The following is a 19,572-nucleotide window of genomic DNA, read 5'->3' as shown; positions in this document are numbered from 1 at the left end:
CCTCCTCAGGGTCTGTCATCGCCCAACCTTGTACGTTGTATCTGTCGTCTTCCCAGATTGGCGGGGGCTCCACAGCTCATGCTCCACTAACAGCTCCCATCTTTCTATACAGTTTCATTTCACTCCTTCTCCCCGCCTCTTCTTTTAGATATGGCCTTTCTTTTTTTTTTTTTTTTTTTTTTTTTTTCCTTTTTTGGTTTTTTGAGACAGAGTTTCTCTGTGTAGCCCTGGCTGTCCTGGAATTCACTCTGTAGACCAGCCTGGCCTCGAACTCAGAAATCCGCCTGCCTCTGACTCCCAAGTGCTGGGATTAAAGGCGTGAGCTACCAGTGCCACCAGTGCCCTAGATACAGCCTTTCTATATAGTCATGACTGTCCAAGAACTGGCTATATAACCCAGACTAGCCTTTGAACTCACAATCCTCCTACCTCAGCCTCCCAAGTGCTAGTAATTACAGGTGGGTGATACCATTTCTAGCCTCCAGTTTTTCTTTTTTTAATATTGAAAAAATTATGTGAGCTGGGTGGTGATGGGCACATTTCCTTAATCCCAGCACTTGGGAGACAGAAGCAGGCAGATCTCTGTTAGTTTGAGGCCAGCTATGCTACACATAGAAACCCTGTCTCAAACAAACCAAACAAAACCCACCCCCCAAAGCATCTAACCCAAAACAAACTCTAACATGTAGAAGTAGTATCGAGTTCCCAGAAAGCTCCACTAGAATGTCCTCTTACTGAAAACACAGGGACTATGTTTGTTTGTTTTGCTTTTTCCTGCCATTACCAAGGTTTGGCATTAACTTTTCTAATTTCTGTCAGTTGAAGAGGTGTGACGTTTGATTCACAACTTGCTTTGGTTTGGTTTTGTCTTGTTTCTAATGAATTTGAGAATATCCTGTTCTTATCATTTGTGCTCATATACATTTCCTGGCCCCATCTTCTGCCTGAATTTTAGGTTGTCAGGCTTTGTGTTGAGCTGTAGAGTTTTCCTGTATATTGTAGCTATGTCTAATTGGCTTCAGATATCTTGTCATTCCACTAAAAACTTTGTGTTTTGAGAGAAATATTTTTAATGTGACCAAATTAAGTATTGTTTCCTAAAGCTTTCTCTTTTATACCCTACCCATGTAGGTAGTCTATTATCTCCCATTCCTATCTCCTTTCACTCTTAGATCTGTGGTCCATTTTGAACAGTGTGATACAATGAGCCATATAAGTAATTCATGATAACCTGGGAAAATAGTCTAACATCCACAAGGGGCTGGATTTCATACCTAGCCACACAGTGAATAAATACATTAAATACAAATTTCCAGGAAACATCAAGTTATAAAAATGTGAAATCTATTTTAATATTTTTGACATTTTAACATGAGATCAATATAAAAATTGAGATATTAGAATTCCCCTTGAAGTCCTGAAAATCTGTTTTTTGTACCTTCAGCACATCGAAGTTTACACTTGCCGATGTTGGGTACTCAGTAGTCCAACGTGGCCAGTGGCTACCATGTGGGTCCACGCAAGCAAGTCCCACCCTTGTCAGTGGTGGTAAAAGTGTGACATGCAAGCACGTTTACTTCTGCCACTTCCTCTTCCCACCAGTTTGCCGGGCCAACACTGCTGTTATTTTTGTCCTAACCTTTTTTCCGTAGCCTTCAGGGCCCCATTCTTTCCTGAAGACTTGCTTCCTCGCCCTGTGCTCACCCTCTTCTCCACCCTCTGTGGAACTTTGTCCTGAAGTGGCTTTAGCTGCCACATGTTTGCAGAGTCCCACCTGATTCCTGTCCTTCCTCTTCAGTCACAGTGACTTCTCTACAGGAGACTATCAGTCAGTGGCAAGGAAATAATTCTCCATGAATCCCTCTCACACATAGCAATCTGCTTCTAAACATTTCAATTACTGCTTTTCCCCCAAGCCCCATAATCTGAGCTCTCCACAGAAACACTCCCATGTGTAACAGGGCAGATTTCACAGCTGTACTTGAATTATGAGAAAAATGTCTGTCTCCCACTGATTGTTTTGCCTGAGAATGGGCTGTTGCTGTTGTACTGCTGCATGTGGGGTGACTGAAACCACTTAAGAGAAAGGACATCCTTAAGAGAAAGGATATTTATCCTGTGAATAATCTGCCATGCCAGATCTGATGTGTGGAGCCCATTTTGGGGCTGTGTGAAACGAAGTTCCTAGTCTGCATACACCTGGCTCTGCTTGTCTTTGTTTTGACTGAGTCCCTGTCCAGTTATGCTGAAGACAGTAGTTTTCCTGAGTCAAGCAGACCCAAGACCTCTAATTTTAATACTTTCCTTTTAAACAGTGCAAAGTTTAAGAACAAATAGGTCTCTAGAATACATTTTGTGTTTATTTACATACTCAGGATATGGCTTTCTAGGGTGACCCTCTTCTAGAGTTCAGGAGGTGGGAACCTGCCACTCTTCTGATTCTGTGGGGGAACTCCCATGATTCTATGGGAAAGACAGAAAGTATGCTCACCTTTCCACTGTTGGCTGAGCAGTAAACACTAGGTTGTGGTAATACCCCCTCACTACCCCTTATGAGAACAGCTGAGAGACTTGAGAGTGAAGACAATTACGGGGCTAGGAGTGTAGTTTAGTGGTAGAGTGCTTGCCTAGTGTGTACAAGGCCCAGGGCATCACCCCCAGGACTGCAAGAAATTTAACAAAAAAGAAAAGTGTGCACCAGGGCCTTGCTTCCTTTTAACATGAATACTGCTAGTTATCCTCAGCCCAGTCCACTGTGGATGTCTTTGGTTTAAAAAGAGGCTTAGCATAGGTCAACCCAGTGAAACAGATTACAATCATGGGGAGACTGGGTAGGGAGTCTCTCAGGATCACACGGATTTTGTGGGCTCAGAAGCTGGGAGTACAGTGGGTATCTGACATGCAAGAGAGGCTATGGTCAGGAAAGCAACAACACCAAGAGGCAGTGAGAGAAGCCGAGCTGTTTAATCACCTCCTTGGATAGACTCAAGGATGTGGCTACTCCTGAACAACTCACACTTGGGAGCCACCTAGAGTGGCTGGAGACCAGCAGCCCCTTGAGTCAGAGGGTGAGGCAGGATAGGCAGGGAAGGCTTCTGCGCCTCCGACTTCATCATCTGGCGCTCCTGCCCTCAGGTCCTGCCTGCTTCAGCTCTGAGGGTCCTGGGTGATCCCAGAGGCAAAGAACTGAATGGTGGATGGCACACCCTAGCTGTGGTGGCACAATGACCCTGAGGCAGGGACAATGGTTCCCACATAGCCCACATTGAGGGTGACACTATCTGCACCATGGTGGGGAGGATGGAGGTATAAGGCTTGGGAAGAGGTGACAAGGTGGGAAAGTGGTATTAGGGGTTGCCTGGGTCCCACCACCCGTTGAATTAAATAGCAGAAGAGAAGGTTGTGGGGACACTCATTTGTCCCCAGTGACAGTTCCTGGTGATGGGTTGACCTTAGCAGCAGACCCTAGCAGCAGGCAGTTGTCCTGCCAAGAGGGTGGTCTCTGTCGACAGTCCCTGGCAGTTTCCTGAACAGAGGGAGGGAGCTGGCCTGGGAGTCTTGCCCCAACTATTTGTTCTTCTTAAAGAAGCTGAATCGTTTTTCTCGCTCTCTTTCTCTGCCATCCTTGCTGCGAAGCACGATGGAGCCCTCAGGCTGTGACACTGGGGGCATGGTCATGGCCCTGGTCAAACCCCGGCTGGCACTGGGCACCACTGGCTCTTCTGGCTCTCCAGAGGCAGAGGATGCACTGGTAATGGCTGCATTCACCACTCTCAGCCATGAGCTCATCTCTGCCTGCAGGGGACAGAGAGACATCAGCTCACACACAAGGACTTTGGCTTGGGGCAGCCTGTAGCAGACAGAGGGGAAATATGATAGGAGGAGGTAGAAAAAGAGAGTGAATTTTTCATTTTAGAAGGAGAAAAATGACCCCATTACGATGGAGAACATCAGTTGGTCATGGTGGAATATACCTGTGAGCCCAGACTCAGGAGGCTGAGGTAGGACTGGTATAAGTTCGAGGCCACTATGGAGTAGGAACCAAGTCTACAGAATGAGACTCTGTCTCATAAAACCCAGTGCTGGCTGGGAAAGAACACAGTGGGGCAGGGGAAGGCTCACCTCATCCTTGGCCTGGAATAGGTATTCTTTCCCATCCTGTAAGCTGTTGGGAGAGAAAGCACAGGGAGAGCTAAGAACTTGTATTTATATTTCAGTTGTGCTGTGAGCTCAGAATTCCCCCAGGACTGGATTGACTGGGAGGACACAGCCCTCAAGGCCAGACTATATTTTATACATTTTTCATAGTTTCAGAATTCTGCAGAAGTGTGAAAGCAAATTCTTTCTAATAGACCACAGAGGGCCATGGGAAGAAGCTCATTTTCAGCTGAGGCTCTGTAAGCTTCAGCTAGCAGTGGGCAGCCCCTGGAAGCCAGAGTGAGCCAGCATCCTGGCCTCATACTTCCCGCCCAAGGGAACTGCTCAGCCTTTGTTTTACTTCCTCTATTCTTACTATGATTCAGGATCCAGAATCACCACTGTCTTCTACCTACAAATACACCCACGAACCCAGCACCGCAGCTCTGTTCACGTGCTCTCTCTGAGTAACTTCCTTTCCTCTGGACCTTGCTTACAATCCATCCACCTTGCTTATTTCTGAGTCCTTCCATCCCAACGTAAGAGTAGCCCAGGTTCCTACCCCAGCTTGAAGACATGTTTGCGTTTCCGATAATCAAAGGCCACACTGCCTTGGGCCCTGGCCAGACTGACAGGCACTTCTCCATGGTATGGCACTCCTGCACTAGCTGCCCTGGCATCCTTGTAAAAGCCAAGGCTCCCACGCCGCAGTACACAGTACACATTCTGCCAGGACCTGGGGGAGATATGTCAGAGTCAGAAACCTGGTAGGCAATCCTTTCTGGGACCTGTAACAAGGGCATTGTGGAACTTACAGTTCCACTCCTGTCTTTGGGTCACTTGTGGCCATCCTTGGAGTCACTTTCTCAAAGGACAAACTCCTGTAAAGTGCCTCCCTCTCTGTCTAGGAAGTTTCCAGGAAACCCTCTTTAGCAGCAGCAACCTGAGAGACCACAGGATCTGCGCGCAGGGCGGATACCTGTTAGCAGCTTTCTTGTTGAAGGCTTCCATCTCTTGTTTGCGGCACAGCAGCCCTTCCATCTGTTCCTGAGCAGAGAGCTCAGGACCTCTTGTGGGCAGGGTTGCAACATGAGCTGATTCAGACGATCTGCTCTGGGGCATTGGAGAAGGGGCAGGGCCCCGGGGCAGGGTCTGCCTCTCTCCCCGGGGCCCACTGGACTCTCCTGTGCCAGATCCCTGTGGGGGAAATGATGTCATTGCTACAAGACGACATAGATGTTATCCCTCCTTGGAGTTAGGAGGTTCTATGGCTAAGAGCTCGTCTCCCAGCCCAAGCTTCTGTTGAGCTTCATACCCAGGATCCCTACCCACTTCTTTTGTCCCTTCATCTTCCAGGCACCCACATCCACCCCACTAGAGAGACTTACAGGCCCTTCTGGGACATTGCTGTGTTCAAGTCTTTGCTGTTCCAACAGGGGCTGCAAAGACAAGAAGCTGTGAGGATTTGAGGGCTGGACAGGTTGAAAGAGATGTTCAGGGACGTGAAATTACCTGTGAGGACTCAGTGTCCATGCAGACCCCATTAACACTGGGTGCTTGTGTGGATTGTGGCAATTTTGACTGGGTCCTGGAATAATCAAACATGACACAGAATAATTAACCAGTGGCTTGCTTGGGCTTAGCATCGGCATCCTGGCCAGGTGTCTAACTCTTACCCATCCCAGGCAGTGTCAGGAACTCTCTGGCCATCTACCCGGCTCGCTTCGGGCTGACTAGCCATGGGCTCTGAAGCAGGGGGCTGTTTCCTCCGTTCCTCCTCCTCCCTCTTCCTTTTCCGCTCATTCTCCCGCTCTTCTAGCTGTTAAGAAATGCTGAGGTCAGCAAGCATCAAGGTGAGGTGGAAAGCTGGACTGTATCAGCTCCAGTCCAATAAAGCAGGAAAGATGGACAAGAGACTCTCAAAGAGTTAGAGCAGGAAGCAGAGGGATCTCAGTGGCACCCAGGCTCACTGACATCTGTGGTCACGTAAGAGAAGAGCACTCTAAGCTCACACGCGGAGAAGCAGTGCAGTGGGAAGGGAAGGAATGTCTTTTCAGCAGGAACAAGAACAGGTCTGGGACAGAAGTGGGGTTGGGCACCTCTGAGGTCCCACAGTTCTCACCGCAGTGAGCTTCTCCAGCGCACTGAACCGCTCTTCCCAGGCCACCGCTGACTTCTGGAAGGCTTCGTGCCGCTTGATGAGGGTCTCTACTTCATCCACAGTGCAACCCAGTTCTGCACTTCGCACCAATGGCTCCTGACTGCAGAGCCAGGCCTCTGCCATCCCCGCATCTCTCCCAAACACAAGCACCTCCAAAACTGCCACGATTGGGGTAAGGGTCACAGAAAGACACAAGGTTAGAGTGAACAATGGCAGGGCATGGTAGCAGTGGCGACCTCAAATACAAGGACAGACCAGCACTGTTCCAGTACACTGTCAGGATGACCAAGTATAGGATCCTGGGATTCCACACCCAGGGTTCCTGGAATCATGCACTGTGGCTACCACATACAGACAATGCCCAGGCTTTCCCTCACAAGGTTCCTCCCTCCTGTCGGCATTCCCACAGTGGCTCACCGAGCTGTAGCCAGTCCATCTTCTCCTGCCACTTGTCAGCTGTCTCCTGGCGCCGGGACTGTAGCTGAGACAGCTTCTCTGAGATCTGGGGAGTAGGGAAAAGAGGCATGACTTAGGACCTAATGGGCCTTTCGCAAGGTCCCTGGGAGCCACCAAAATACAGCAATGATTTTTAATGTCAAGAGGAGAGAAAATTAGTCGTGGGAGGAGAAGTGAGATTTTAGAAATCTATGGATAGCATTGAGAGAAGAGAGTGAAAGAATTCTTGCTAAGAGAAAATGACAAAAAGCAGAAGATGGGCAGTATCAAAGCTGGGCATGGTGGTGCACACCTGTAGCTTAGCACTTGGCAGGATAGAGCAAGAGAACCGTGGCCAGCCTGAGCCACACAGTGAGACCCTGTCTTAAACAAGCAAACAAACAAAATCCATAAATAAACAAGATGATCAGAAAGAGAAATTACAGGAATGGTCCCTGTTTGGTGTAGCTAGCCAGCTTCTCTCCAGGTCTCACCTACCTCCTCAGCAGCATAGTGGCTCCGGGCCAGCAGCTCCTGCCCCATGTCAATGCAGGAGGAGAACCTGTCGGCTCTGGCCTCTATCTCTGCCTTGATGCCTTGTTGGTTTTTGATGACTAAATCTGCAGAGGACACATCCCTGGGCGAATACAAAGGTGGTATTACTGGCTGTCCCAGCCCCACCACAGCCACCAGTATCATCACACAACCTGTGAAGGACTTCAGGCACTATGGGTCTCACCGGGGCCGCTCCTGGGCATCCATCTGCAGGTTAACCCCATCCATCCACAGCATCAACTCCCGAACAGCCTTGAAGAATCGGAATTTGTCTGTGGTATCTAGTAACAGCTGACGACGGGCAGCAGAACTTCCCTGGAGCTGGGCCCAGGCTTCAGCCACTGCCTGCATGTGACGGCCAATTTCCTCGGCCTTGTCTCCAGCATAGGCCTTTTGTAGCCTGTGGCCATCGTCCTGAACCTGTTGGACCTGAAGGTGGGAACCCAGGTCTGAGTCAGGCAGAGCTGGGAGATGGCAGAGCTGAAGCCTTTCTCATCCCCACATCATTTTCTACTTCCTGTCTGCCCCACCAGCCAAAGCTGTGGTAGGAGGAACCAAGGTTCAGAGCCCTACCCACCACCATTTGTCCTGCTGAACCTTACCTGGGGCTCAGGCCTAGCCCCAGGGATAAGATTCTAAAATCAAGTTGAGCTATTCTATCCAGGGTATAAGGGACATTGCACATCACTAGAATGAGATGTGCAGCCTGCAGAGTAGATGTGAGTTGGGGTCTGACTGGTCATATGGGGTTGAAAGAGTGATCTGTGTTAAACTTATGAATGGAGAATTCTGGCCTGAATGGCATCAAAACAGGTAGGTTTTGGCATAGCATGAAGGATCTTGCAGGCATTGGAAGCATTTGAAAAAGTTGTGGGTCCTCATTAAAAGCGTGAACTTAGCCAGGGAGATGCCTCAGTATGTAAACAACAGTCACTCAAGCCTCATTACTGGAACCTAAAGTACAAAGATAGAACTAACTCTTAAAAAACGTTGCCCTCTGACCTCCATATACATTGTGACATGTGTGCTCTGATGCATGTGTGCGCACACTATAGAAGAATCCTGAATGTGATAGCTGGTATACACCAGCTGGAGGCATCTTTCTGGAGTGATGTTAGCCTTATTTCCAAATGCCTCTCCAGGGGTGCCATCTTCCCCCCAGGTTCTTAGCAACCTTCCCTAGCACACAGACCCCCCTCCAATTTCCTACCACATAGTTTCCTCTCAGCCTTTCCTTCCCAACTTGTTCAGCTAGGGTCAGACCTGAGTGCTGAGGGCTTGGATGTCGTGCTCGTAGGCACAGTGTCGCCGCTGCAGGGCCTCAGCAGCATTGAGGTCGCGGCCGGTCCCATCTGGAAGCTGCTGCTGCTTGTGCTGTACCCGTGCCAGGGCTTGGCGGGCCCCATGCAGGAAGCGCTGCAGCTCATAAGCAGCAGCCAGCACCTGGCCTCGCGTGTCCAGCAGCTCCAGCAGGTCAGCCCAGGACTCATTGAGACTGTCCTTCCACTCAGCCACGGTGGCCCGCGCAGCGTGGCCCCCAGCAATGAGTCCACTGGCCAGTGCATTAGCGCTGTCCACGCGCTCCTGGCCAATGGTGCTGGTGTCCCTGGAGAACTCTCGGAATTTGTCCCGAAGCATCTGATGGAGGAAGCATTTGTAGAGACAGAGATGAGACCTGTGTGAGGTCCCTGCCTCGAGGTGCAGTCACTTCTCTCTGAGAAGCCACTGGTCAGTGAGCAGGTATGGTAGCTTTAAATTTATACTTGTGAGTTGCTTAACAGTAAGGATACAACCTGAGAAATGCATCACTGGGGAATTTCACTGGGGTGCAAGTGTGAACTAAAATGGCTAGGGTGACATAATACCACAGTCCTATATGGCACCTGAAATCCTACAAAAGGTACCTAGAGACACTCTAAACCTTAACAAGGACACCCTAATTATGGGCTAGATTTCTGCACCAGAACACCCAAACCTCCAACCACAGCAGAGAATCTGAAACACTCCCTGTTTTGTTGAGGTCTGTTGGAAAAGAGTAGCAATTTCACTTTTATCCTCACCTATGGTCATCCCTGTGCCCCTTTCTGCACGACTGCTAGAGTTAGATAACTCAAAACCCACCTACTCTGGCTCTGTGTCCCCACCCTCATCACTCTGCCTGAGCCAACACTTTGGTCTCCCTGTGGGCCCCATCCTTCCTCATGCTGATCTACATGGCACTCACAGTCACATGCTCATAGTCCTGGCCCAGTTCATGGGAGGCTGCCACAACTTCACGCTCCTGTATCCACTGTTCCAGGTCATCTAGCTCTCTGCGGAGCTGGCACAGCCGGAGATGCTCCTGCAGGCGCTCACGCCGCTCTCCTGCCAGCTCCTTTAGGCTGGCGTACAGCTTGTCCACCTGGGCTTGGCGTATTGTTAACCTTGTGCTGCAGAGGTAGAGAGAATGGCTTGCTCTGTGGAGCTCTGTCACGTAACTGCTCTGCCTGCTAACTGCTTGCCCAGTCCCTGCTTCTCCCAACTTTCTATTGTGTATGCACATCGTTCAAAAAAGATGCCTCAATCCCTATACTTTCCCAGAACTAGGCTCCTTGATACTCACACACTCACCTCTCTGGGTGTTCATGGTCAATCATATCTTGACTGCTGGCCGCTAGTTGTTTGATGGTCTGGGCATAGTCAGCAAGGGCTTGTTCCAATACCTGATGCTTCTTTACTTCTGCCTGGGCACTCAGCTCATCCTGGGGAGGTGGGGGGATTGAATATCAGGCAGTAGGGGCCAGGGGCAGAAGAACTGGCCACACAAACCCGCCATTGCTCTGGCTCTCACCTTGGCCTTTTCCTGGCCCATCATGTGTAACTCCTGCTCACCCATCCAAGCCTCGGCCTCTGCCGCATCACGATAGAATTGCTGGGCTCGAAGGGCTTCCTCCAGTCGCTCACCCCGAAGCTCCAGCTCATGGCTCAGGCGTTTCCACATTTCTTGGAGCTCAGCCAGCTCTGGACCTGCTGCTGCTGTTCCCAGAGTGCGCTGCCTCTCTTTGAGGTCTGCAATCCGGGGTTCATGGCCCTGGATCTCCTTCTGCAGGGTCTGTCCAGAGCAACAGAAGATACACTGAAAGGCTTGCAAAAGGAACTATCCCCCTAGACCTGCTCCACCTTGAGCCCTCCCTACATTCTTCTCTTTCCTCTTCTCCATTGCAGACTCTTTGTCAAGACTCAGGGATACAATGTGACACCCTTCAATCCTCACGCTTTCCTACCGACAGAGGCACTCTCCTGAGCTAGGAAAGGCAAATCACCAAGTCTAGGGCTACAAGCAACAAGAGAATGCCACATCCTGTCATAGGGAAAAACAAAGGAGCTGGACATGGCAGCATACACACACCATTAATTCCAGCAGATAAAAGTGGGTCTCTCTGAGCTCAAGGCCAGCCAAAGATACACAGTAAGACCTTATCTCAAAACAACAGCGTTCATCCTCCACCTCCCATTACCACAAAACAAGGAAAAAAACAAAGGTCTGAGTATGAAGATGCTCTTGGGAACTTTGTTTTCACCATTGCCCTCTGCTTCACCTGGTTTTTCTTCATGAGAAGCTGGACGCTGGGCAAGTCCTTGCCATGTTCCTGAGAGCTGGCCATAGGAAGCCGCTCAGTCACCCATAACTGGAGAGGAAGAGAAGGTTGATAAAGGTGCAGAGAAGAGCTACTTATGGCTACAACTATGTATGTAAGGAATAGCAATCTCATTCTGGGGTAGGGAACATCCTTAGAGGGGATGGACCAGTTCCTGAGGTACTTCTCCAGTGCCCAGGAAGTAGGCCAGAAAGCCACATGGCTGGGAGCAGCTTGCTGTTCCATGCCCACAACTCACTATCTCATCCTCCACATCCCGGTGAAACTGGTGTTGCTCTCGGGAGGCTTGCAAGCGCCGGCAGCGTTCCTTCATGGGTTGACACAAGGCCCTGAACTTCTCCTCCACAGCCCTTGAGGTCCTTTCTACCTCCCCTGCGCTCTGGTCTTCCTGGGCCAGGGCCTTTGCCTGGGCCTGGATTGCCTCTACCTCCTTCTCTCTCACAGCCATCTCTCGTTCCAGCATCTGCAAACGTAGAGGAGATAAGGGAGATCAGTACCACAATTCTACCTTCAAACTCCTACGACATACGCCTGGATCAAACCAGCCAGGATTTCTGATTCCTGGGGCCTCCCCCCAGGAAGAACAACTTCTTACAGTCTGGATAGATCAGAAACGTAGACACACACACACACACACACACACACACACACACACACACACTTTTTATAAAAATGGCAGGACTATGTGACAACTGTGCATATTACAAACTCACTGTCTCTCAGTCACAAATCCACTTTAGCCTTACTTTGAGCTGTAAGCATTATTTTTTTCCAGCTGGTACAATGCTAGCCTTGTCAGAAGAGGGCGCTAGAGGAAAAGCACAAACACTGGAGCAGGCATACTTTGCTTTTTGCTTGGGCTTTAAAACTACCATCAGAGTACAAGGGATCTAGTGGCTCTTTCTCCTCCCGGGCAAAGAATCCTGCTATTCCAGGGTTCTTAGGGTCAGGGAATCAGCAAATACAGCCTATTTACAAAGCTAAGTGTATTGGCACATAGCTCCATTCCTTGTAGTATTGTCCTTCCTCTCTCTCTCTCTCTCTCTCTCTCTCTCTCTCTCTCTCTCTCTCTTTCTTTCTTTCTTTCTTTCTTTCTTTCTTTCTTTCTGATAAAGACAAAGTTCAATTGCTGTGACAGAGATCATATAACCCAAAATGCAAAGTATTTATCATTTGGCTCTGTTGACATTTTAAAAATATTTTATTTATTTGTGGGTGTATATTGGTCTCTCTCCTTCTACCATGCAGGTTCTATGGATTGAACTCAAATAGTCAGGTTTGGTGATAAGTATTTTCACACAGAGCTGTTGCTGGCCCTACTGTCTCATTACAAGAAAAGATTTTTCTGACACCAACTGTAAAATTCTTTTTAGACTTGCTCTGGCTTAAGTTGTAATTTGTTTCCTCCAAAACTTATGCTGAAAGTAAAACTTGTCCTCAAAGGAAAGTGTTGACAAAGTAGGGGGCCTTTACAAGATGAGTAGACCTTCAAAGGGATTTATGTAGTTCCCATGGGGCTGGAGTAGCTACAAGAACAGCTTGTAAAGTGAGGCTGCCTCTTGGGTTTCGTCTTCACACGAGCTAATTTCCATTCTGTTCTTCTGTCATCTAACAACACAGTACGAGACTCATCGGAAACCGAGCAGATACTGGTACTATGCCCTTGTACCTCCAAAACTGCAAGCCAAAATAAACTTTTCTAAAAAAATAAATCACCCAGTCTCGGGTATTTTATCGTAGCAACAGAAAACAGACCAAGATAACACCTTTAGTAGTAATACTTTTTACTAATGAAGATCTTTTTTAAACTGAAGTTTCCCTGTCCAAATTACTAATGTGGCCTGTTTGACTTCTCCGACTGACACAGAGCCCTATAGACTGTGATGGAGTCTTAATTATGATCACTGTCAGATATGCTAAAGGCCTCCTGAATTTCAAAAGCTAGGTGCCCTCTTCCATTGTCTGGCTGTTTACTGTCCCCAAAGGTCCCTTGCATACCTGTTGCTTCTTTAGCAGAATGTTGACACTGGTGAGGTCCTTGCCATAGTCATCTGAGTGCAGCTGGGCCTGAAGGCTCTCCAGCCAGCTCTCCAGGGCAGAACAGCTTTGGGCAAATAGTTCTGCCCGGTTGGCATCAAAAAGACTGCGGGCCTTGGCTTGGGTAGTGGTCTCCAGTTCGTCCCAGCGCCTGTGCAGGTCTTCCAGCTTCTCTGACACTAGGACTTTGAGTTCTGGCTTTTCAAGAGTCAGCTCCCGCCCTTCCTAGGTGACAAGATAAAGGAGGTGTAAGTGCTAAAGTCAGACTCCACTGAATGTTGCAGGCTGATCACAGGCCAGGGATCTGAGCAGTGGAGAGCTGAAATGTGCCAGGTAGTTCTGATGTCCTGTATGAGGCAGGCTCGTTAATAGACTCTCTCCATACTGATCTTCCATACTGATCTTCGCAGTAGACCACACTCCACTCCTTTTTCAAGATCAATCCAACTCAACTCTCCTTTAGGAAGCCATTGCAAGCTGGGCCTGGTGGCTCATGCCTGAAATTTCACACTTGGGAAACTGAGACAGGAAGGTTGCTATGAGTTTAATGCCAGCCTGGTCTACACAGCAAAATCCTGTCTAAATAAAAAAAAAAAAAAAAAAATTAAAGCCATTTGGAATCTTCTAGTATTATGTCACACACTGACTTCAATTATCTGCTGTCATTTTATGTTTCTTAACTCATGCCTTCTCACTCGCACTACGGCAAATCACATGGTCTTCCCATCTTAGCCTCTCAGCTGGAAGACTTGCTTCTATGGGAGCACGGGAAACATGAGTGGCGAGTCACAAGTACCCTCAACCTATGGCAGACAGGGATCGTGGATGAGTGCTCCGTAACTGTGCTCGGGTGGGTAATGCTGCCTCAGGCTCTGTAGTCTCTTAGAGTGCCCCAGTAGCTCTGCACTCCAACAGCCTGCTGCAAAGCCTGGCATGGTGATACTCTTACCAACTTCTCTCCCCCTCTGTGGTACTGGGAATCAAACCTGGGCCTCACGCAAGCCAAGCACATGTTCTGCTACCGAGCTACATCTCTACCCTAACAAACCCTGTCTGGACTACTCTTCTGTGTCAGCTTCCCACACCCTCCCTAGTGTTTTGTGGGATCACCTCTCCTGAAGTTTGGCTGCTCCAAAATTCTGGTTTCAGAGTCTGCTTCTGAGACCATGAACTCAGATGCTTTCAGGCCCTTTATATGGCTGTCGGACGAAGAGGATCAAAGGCCGGCTTGTCTTTTGTGGCTTCAAAGCCTTTAGAACGTTCCTGCTCCTTGTGTAGTGACTCACGCTTTTCCTGATCTTGCCCACAACACTTTCCTACCTTTGCATCCAGGAGCCTTGTCATACCTTCTGTGTCCAGCAGGCTGACTTTCTCCTTGCTCCTGGTCCTCCTCACACTTCCAACTTCCTGTTTATCATCACTCTTTACCTAGAACCTATTATTTCTGCTTGCTCACATTCCCTTCACCTTCCATGGGTGGCCCCAATGCATCCCTTCATCTCTGCTCAGTGCCCAGGCTTTGTGAATTCTACCTTCTGGCACCAGATCTACTCTAGATCTTTTCACTTATTTTTACAATCCTGGGAACTGAACAGAAAACCTTATATATGTTAGGCAAAACTTCAACCCCTTTTTAACTTTTTATTTTGAGACTGTGTCTCACTAAATTGTCCAGGATGGCACTGAACTTGGATCCTCCCACGTCAACTCCCCCCCTCCACCCCCCCCGTAGCTAGTATTACAGGCCTCCGCCACCAGTCTAGCCTTCTGCTCTGGATATGACTTAGCTGTCTGTGTAGATCTCACGTCCTGGCTACAGTGCTTTTCCTTTTAGTCTGATCCAGTGATAGCATCACCTCCTTTCCCGCTCAGTGATTTGCATATGGGACTACTACATATGTATCTCTTGAGCAGATGCAAACACTGCAAACTGTTCTCTACTCCCCAGGTACTATGCTCTTGAGAGAGGGAAAATGTCTTCTGATATGCCATGAGCCACCTAGCAACATGCTAGCTAGCTCACATCACAATCTCTAGGAATATTTGCTGAGTAGAAGTAATATTTACTTGTCCCCAGCAATTGAGACAGAACTGTGTGGGAGACAAAGTCCCAGGAATGACAAGATTAAAAAACAAGGGTTGTCAAACCATGGCAGATGGATAAAATCTGGGCCCCCTGCATGTTTTTATAAATAAAGTTTTATTGGAGGACAGCCATGTGTCTATGACAGCACAAAAGTGCTGTGGCAGCAGAGATGAGGAGCTGGAACACAAGGTATATGGCCCACAGAGTCTGAAGACCCTACAGGGCCTATCAGCCCTATACAAATGTTGGCAGACCCCAGGTAGAGGGTTATGGTGTTGCAGACCCACAAAGAGTGAGGACATGGAACCCGAGCCACAACAGGCTCACTGTCTAGTGTATTTTGTTGACGTTCTGTCTGACAGAACTGCATCCTCAGGCCATAACTTCCCACTTGGCAATGTGAGCCTCTGGAAAGAACATGTTGTGGAGTTAGGCCCCTCAGCTTATACTTTGTCCAGGATCTGTCCAGAAGCACCCCCAAAGGCTCGAGCATCATGTGGCTCTGGCCACACTAGTTACCTTGTCCACTTTGTCCAGCCAGTCCTTGTTGGCGGCCAGCTCAGCCATGAATGCCTGGTGTTTTTGCCACTTGGTGTGCAGGTTGCGTGCCTCGTCGTAGGACACGTCCTGAGCTGTCAGCATCTTCTCGTCAATCCAGAGTTTCAGCTGGTACAAGCATAAAGCAAGAATGAAGGAGGAGATTTTTTAGAGGGAAGGGGTGGTGGGGCAGACTGTCTAGGAGATGCAGAAGCCATGAAAAGCTTGTGTGTGTGTGTAAGGGATGAATGGCAAGGAAATGCCACAGGGTACCAGGGAGCTGAGCCTCACCTCCTGACAGTCTTGCAAGAAGTGCTGCTGCTCTCGGTTGTCCCGAAGGCGGCCTAAAAGCTGCTGCACTGCCTCCTGATTCTTTCTGTGCCTGTAATGACAGCCCAGAATAAACCCATACCCTTAACTTACCCAGAAGGTACAGTCTTCCTCCTATGTGCATATTGTCCCTCAGGGGTCCCAAATGACACCCAAGGAATCTGATTTCCAGGTCTGGATCCTAGTAGGCTCCAATTTACCTTAATATGACAAGACTCTTGTGGATCCTGGCCTAGCCTCTACAGCTACTCTGATCTTCCTGTTTTGTCTTCTGCCTTCAACTCTCTGCCATCTATCAGTTCACCCATACACAGATAAACTCTATCCACCATCTTCCTCCAAGCTTTCTCACTGATCCGCCATCCTCACCACACCTCTTCTCAATGGAGTCTGCCTTCTCTTGGATCTTCTCAGCATGGATATTGCCCTTGGACACTAGCTGCCGTCCAGCCTCCAGGAGTCCACGGATGCGTTCTCCATTGGCGTCCATGGTGCTCATGAAGTCTTCCAGTTTTTTAATGGCTGCGTCTGCCGCCTGGAGTGTCCCTGGCATCTCCGTGTGAGACAAAACGTATTCCTGGGTGAAAGAGAGTATGGCAAGCTCACTTCTCATAGCGTGTAGATTCTACCCCTCTGAGGCACCCCCTTATTTGTAACTATTGATTTGTTTAATATTTACAGGACTAGACAGGCTGTTCATTTCTTCTAAAGTCAGTTTATGTTTACATTTAGATTTTGTAAGAATTATTATATTCCAATAACACATCAGTTTTTTTAACAGTGGGTCACAACCCCTTTGTGAGTCCCATATCAGATATCTTGCATATCAGATATTTACAATACAACTCATAACAGTAGCAAAATTACAGTTACGAAGTAGCAACAAAATAATTTTATGGTTGGGGGTCATCAAAACATGAAAAACTGTACTAAAAGGCTGTAGTATTGGGAAGGTTGAGAACCAAGTTATTTGAATAGCATATAAAATCTATTATTAGAACATATTTCTAATATATTCTTCCTGCCTATTTTGTTTGCTCAACTACTCCACTCAATAGTACTGCTGCCCCCCCCCCCGTCTACCACTTTGTTTTGTCCTTTCCCTGATCCCCATTTTCCTCTTCTTCCTAGTTGGAATTTTTTTCTGGGCTCTTTCTTTTTTTTTTTTTTTTTTTTTTTTTTTTGTTTTTTGAGACAGGTTTCTCTGTATAGCCTTGGCTGTCCTGGACCTCACTCTGTAGACCAGGCTAGCCTCGAACTCAGAAATCTGCCTCCCAAGTGCTGGGATTAAAGACGTGTGCCACCACCGCCTGGCTTTTTCTGGGCTCTTACCTGGCTGCTGAGAACGCCCTCAGCCTGGCGAGCATCTCTTAAAAACCCCTGGAAGCCATGGGCCTGGGCCAAGCGGCCTTGCCGGCTCTCCCACATGCGACCCAGCTCCTCCCAGCCGGTTCCAAGGGCTTCCAGCCTCTGTCTGAGGAAGAGGCATTGGGGATCAGCCTGGTCTCTGGTCACTTCCTCGCCCAAGGTCCTGAGGCGGCTGTACTCGCTCTGGGCTCTCTCCACCTCTCCCCGCAGAGCTGCATGCTGGGCTAAGAGGGCTTCTGCTTCGGGAAGGGTGGCTGGCCCTTCCTCAGAGGCTACAGCAGTCTGTGTGCGGCCTAGCCATGCCTGGAAGTCATCCAAGCTGCGCAGGAAATCCTGCAGCCGCCGAGCCTCACCCAGGGACTCTTCTCTCCGCCTCATGGTCGCCCGAAGATCCTCCCATCCAGCTTGTACTTCTCCAAGCCGGGTGTTGATGGCAGGGGCTTGGGCTGGGTGACCAGCAGCCAAGGCATTTGCCTCTTGGGTCAGCTCACCCACCCGGGCAGAGATGGCTTCCAGATCTCTCTCAGTGCCCGCCAACTTCCGCTGAAGGGCCAGCACGCCAGCTAGATCATTGCCCAGGCCCTGAGTAGACTCGATGACCTTGGTCTTTTCTCTCATCCAGGCTTGGGTCTCTGTGCACTCTAGGTGGTAATTCTGGATGCTCAGGGCTGATGTCAGAGCTGCCTTTTTGCCATCTGCCAGGGACCGAAACTGCTGCCACCTGTAAGTAGGGAAAAGGTCTACATGTGCAAGGGCTCAGCTTCACTGCCCCGCCGGTACTTGGAAACCTCTTCCTACTGTTCTCTGCATACAGCTCCTGCTTCCGCGGTCACAAGGGCTTATTCAGCCCTGTTCCTCGATTCCTTTTTCTGATAGTTCCCAGGCTCTGCAGGCTGCCCTGATCTCTTTTATTCTTTTACAGCTTCTTTTCTCCCAACATATTCCTCATCCTTAATTCCCTTCCAGGCTCTGCCACGTTCTTCCTCTAAGTGCCAACTGCACTGCCTAGTAAGTGAATGCCCCCCCCCCCCCCCCCCGCTTTTTTTAATCAGTCCCTCGGGCTGCCTCCCACCTCAAGCCCACCTTTGGTTGAGCTGTTCTTGGGTGCCAATGATGCGGTCCTTGCCTGGTGGACTGGCCTTCAGCAACTGCTCAGCTATGTCATTGACAGCAGTGACCCGTGCAGCCAGGGCGTTCATTTCAGGCTCCAAGGTCTCAAACCTGAGGCAAGGGAAGAATAGTCCCTGAATGATGTGACACATCATTAGATGCCCACAAAAACACTGTCCCTTAGACATTAAGCTTGCATTCAGCATTGCTGGGTTTCTTGGCCACAGAAAGGTCCACAGCACCTGTGAGTCAGTCCCCAACTCCCTCAAAAGGAGGAAAAAAGCTATCCACTGTAGGGTTGCTCAAAGTATAGTGAGGGTCCAAAGTCAAGAATGCTTATACAGTCAACTTCCATTCAACTGGGGCATTGGGGTGGGGAGGAGTCCCCACCTTCACCAGAACCTCAGTGCTCCTTTTGGAGCTCCTACCTAACTACCTACCCACACCCCAGCCTGCTACTGTGAGCAATTTAAAGACAACAAAAACCCACAAATGTCTAAGCATAAAAATGTGAAACACAATTTCTTTGTGAGGGGACACCTGACCTTTCTGTAAAGGGCCAGGGGAGTCAATACTTGGCTCTATGAGTCACAGTCTGAGTTACAAGTCCTCAACTTTGCTAGGTGGGATAAACACAGCCACAATTATCCATAAGTGAGGGAGGAGGCTCTGCTCCAATAAAACTTTATTTACAAAACAAAACAAAAAATGCCACCTCAGGCAGCAGGCTGGATTTAGCCTAAAGGTTATAGTTTGTCAAGCCCACATTATAATAGGAGATCTTAAAAACTAAAAAAACAAAAAAAAAAACCCTTATATTTCAAAAACTGCCAAGAAATCTGACTGTAGATTGACAGTAGGTGATATCTAGAAGTTACTGATTTTATGTGATAATGGCATTGAAGTTCAATAAAAATGCCCTTTCAGCTGGACATGGCAGCACATGCCTTTAATCCCAACACTGGAGAAGTAGAGGAAGGAGCGTCTCTGTGAGCTCAACAGCAGGCTGGCTTGCACTGCAAGCTTCAGGACAGCTAGGTCTATACAGTGAGAACCTTTCTCAAAGGAAAAAGAAAAAAGGTGCCCTTCCTAAATGACTGTAAGGTTTGCTGTTCTTTGGATACAGCTCTGTTTTTATTTTTATATGTGTGAGGGAGTGGAGGACAGTCTGCCACTGT

General features: G+C 48.7%; 1 protein-coding gene across 6 annotated transcripts in view; it reads right to left on the bottom strand.

Moving 5' to 3' along the window:
- Positions 1-2,948: 2,948 nt before the first annotated feature.
- Sptbn2 (spectrin beta, non-erythrocytic 2) overlaps positions 2,949-19,572 on the bottom strand; it is a 40,432-nt gene continuing 23,808 nt past the window's right edge. For all 6 annotated transcript variants that reach the window (XM_034523247.2, XM_034523253.2, XM_076915212.1 and 3 more), the window contains 23 exons: positions 18,368-18,505; positions 17,249-18,005; positions 16,291-16,493; positions 15,878-15,968; positions 15,569-15,715; positions 12,925-13,188; positions 11,165-11,389; positions 10,867-10,956; positions 10,119-10,379; positions 9,899-10,029; positions 9,513-9,717; positions 8,552-8,926; positions 7,473-7,717; positions 7,232-7,370; positions 6,716-6,800; positions 6,260-6,456; positions 5,814-5,956; positions 5,650-5,725; positions 5,526-5,576; positions 5,117-5,334; positions 4,700-4,873; positions 4,123-4,165; positions 2,949-3,795 (listed from right to left, as the gene is read on the bottom strand). In XM_034523247.2, coding sequence (XP_034379138.1) covers positions 3,568-3,795; positions 4,123-4,165; positions 4,700-4,873; positions 5,117-5,334; positions 5,526-5,576; positions 5,650-5,725; positions 5,814-5,956; positions 6,260-6,456; positions 6,716-6,800; positions 7,232-7,370; positions 7,473-7,717; positions 8,552-8,926; positions 9,513-9,717; positions 9,899-10,029; positions 10,119-10,379; positions 10,867-10,956; positions 11,165-11,389; positions 12,925-13,188; positions 15,569-15,715; positions 15,878-15,968; positions 16,291-16,493; positions 17,249-18,005; positions 18,368-18,505 — 4,486 coding nt within the window. In that variant the 3' untranslated portion in view covers positions 2,949-3,567. The remainder of the gene's footprint in view (positions 3,796-4,122; positions 4,166-4,699; positions 4,874-5,116; positions 5,335-5,525; positions 5,577-5,649; positions 5,726-5,813; positions 5,957-6,259; positions 6,457-6,715; positions 6,801-7,231; positions 7,371-7,472; positions 7,718-8,551; positions 8,927-9,512; positions 9,718-9,898; positions 10,030-10,118; positions 10,380-10,866; positions 10,957-11,164; positions 11,390-12,924; positions 13,189-15,568; positions 15,716-15,877; positions 15,969-16,290; positions 16,494-17,248; positions 18,006-18,367; positions 18,506-19,572) is intronic.

This window comes from Arvicanthis niloticus, chromosome 1 (genome assembly GCF_011762505.2).
Source record: "Arvicanthis niloticus isolate mArvNil1 chromosome 1, mArvNil1.pat.X, whole genome shotgun sequence".
Lineage (NCBI taxonomy): Eukaryota > Metazoa > Chordata > Mammalia > Rodentia > Muridae > Arvicanthis > Arvicanthis niloticus.
Note: the sequence above shows the minus strand (reverse complement) of the source record. Positions and strands in the feature narration are given on the sequence as shown.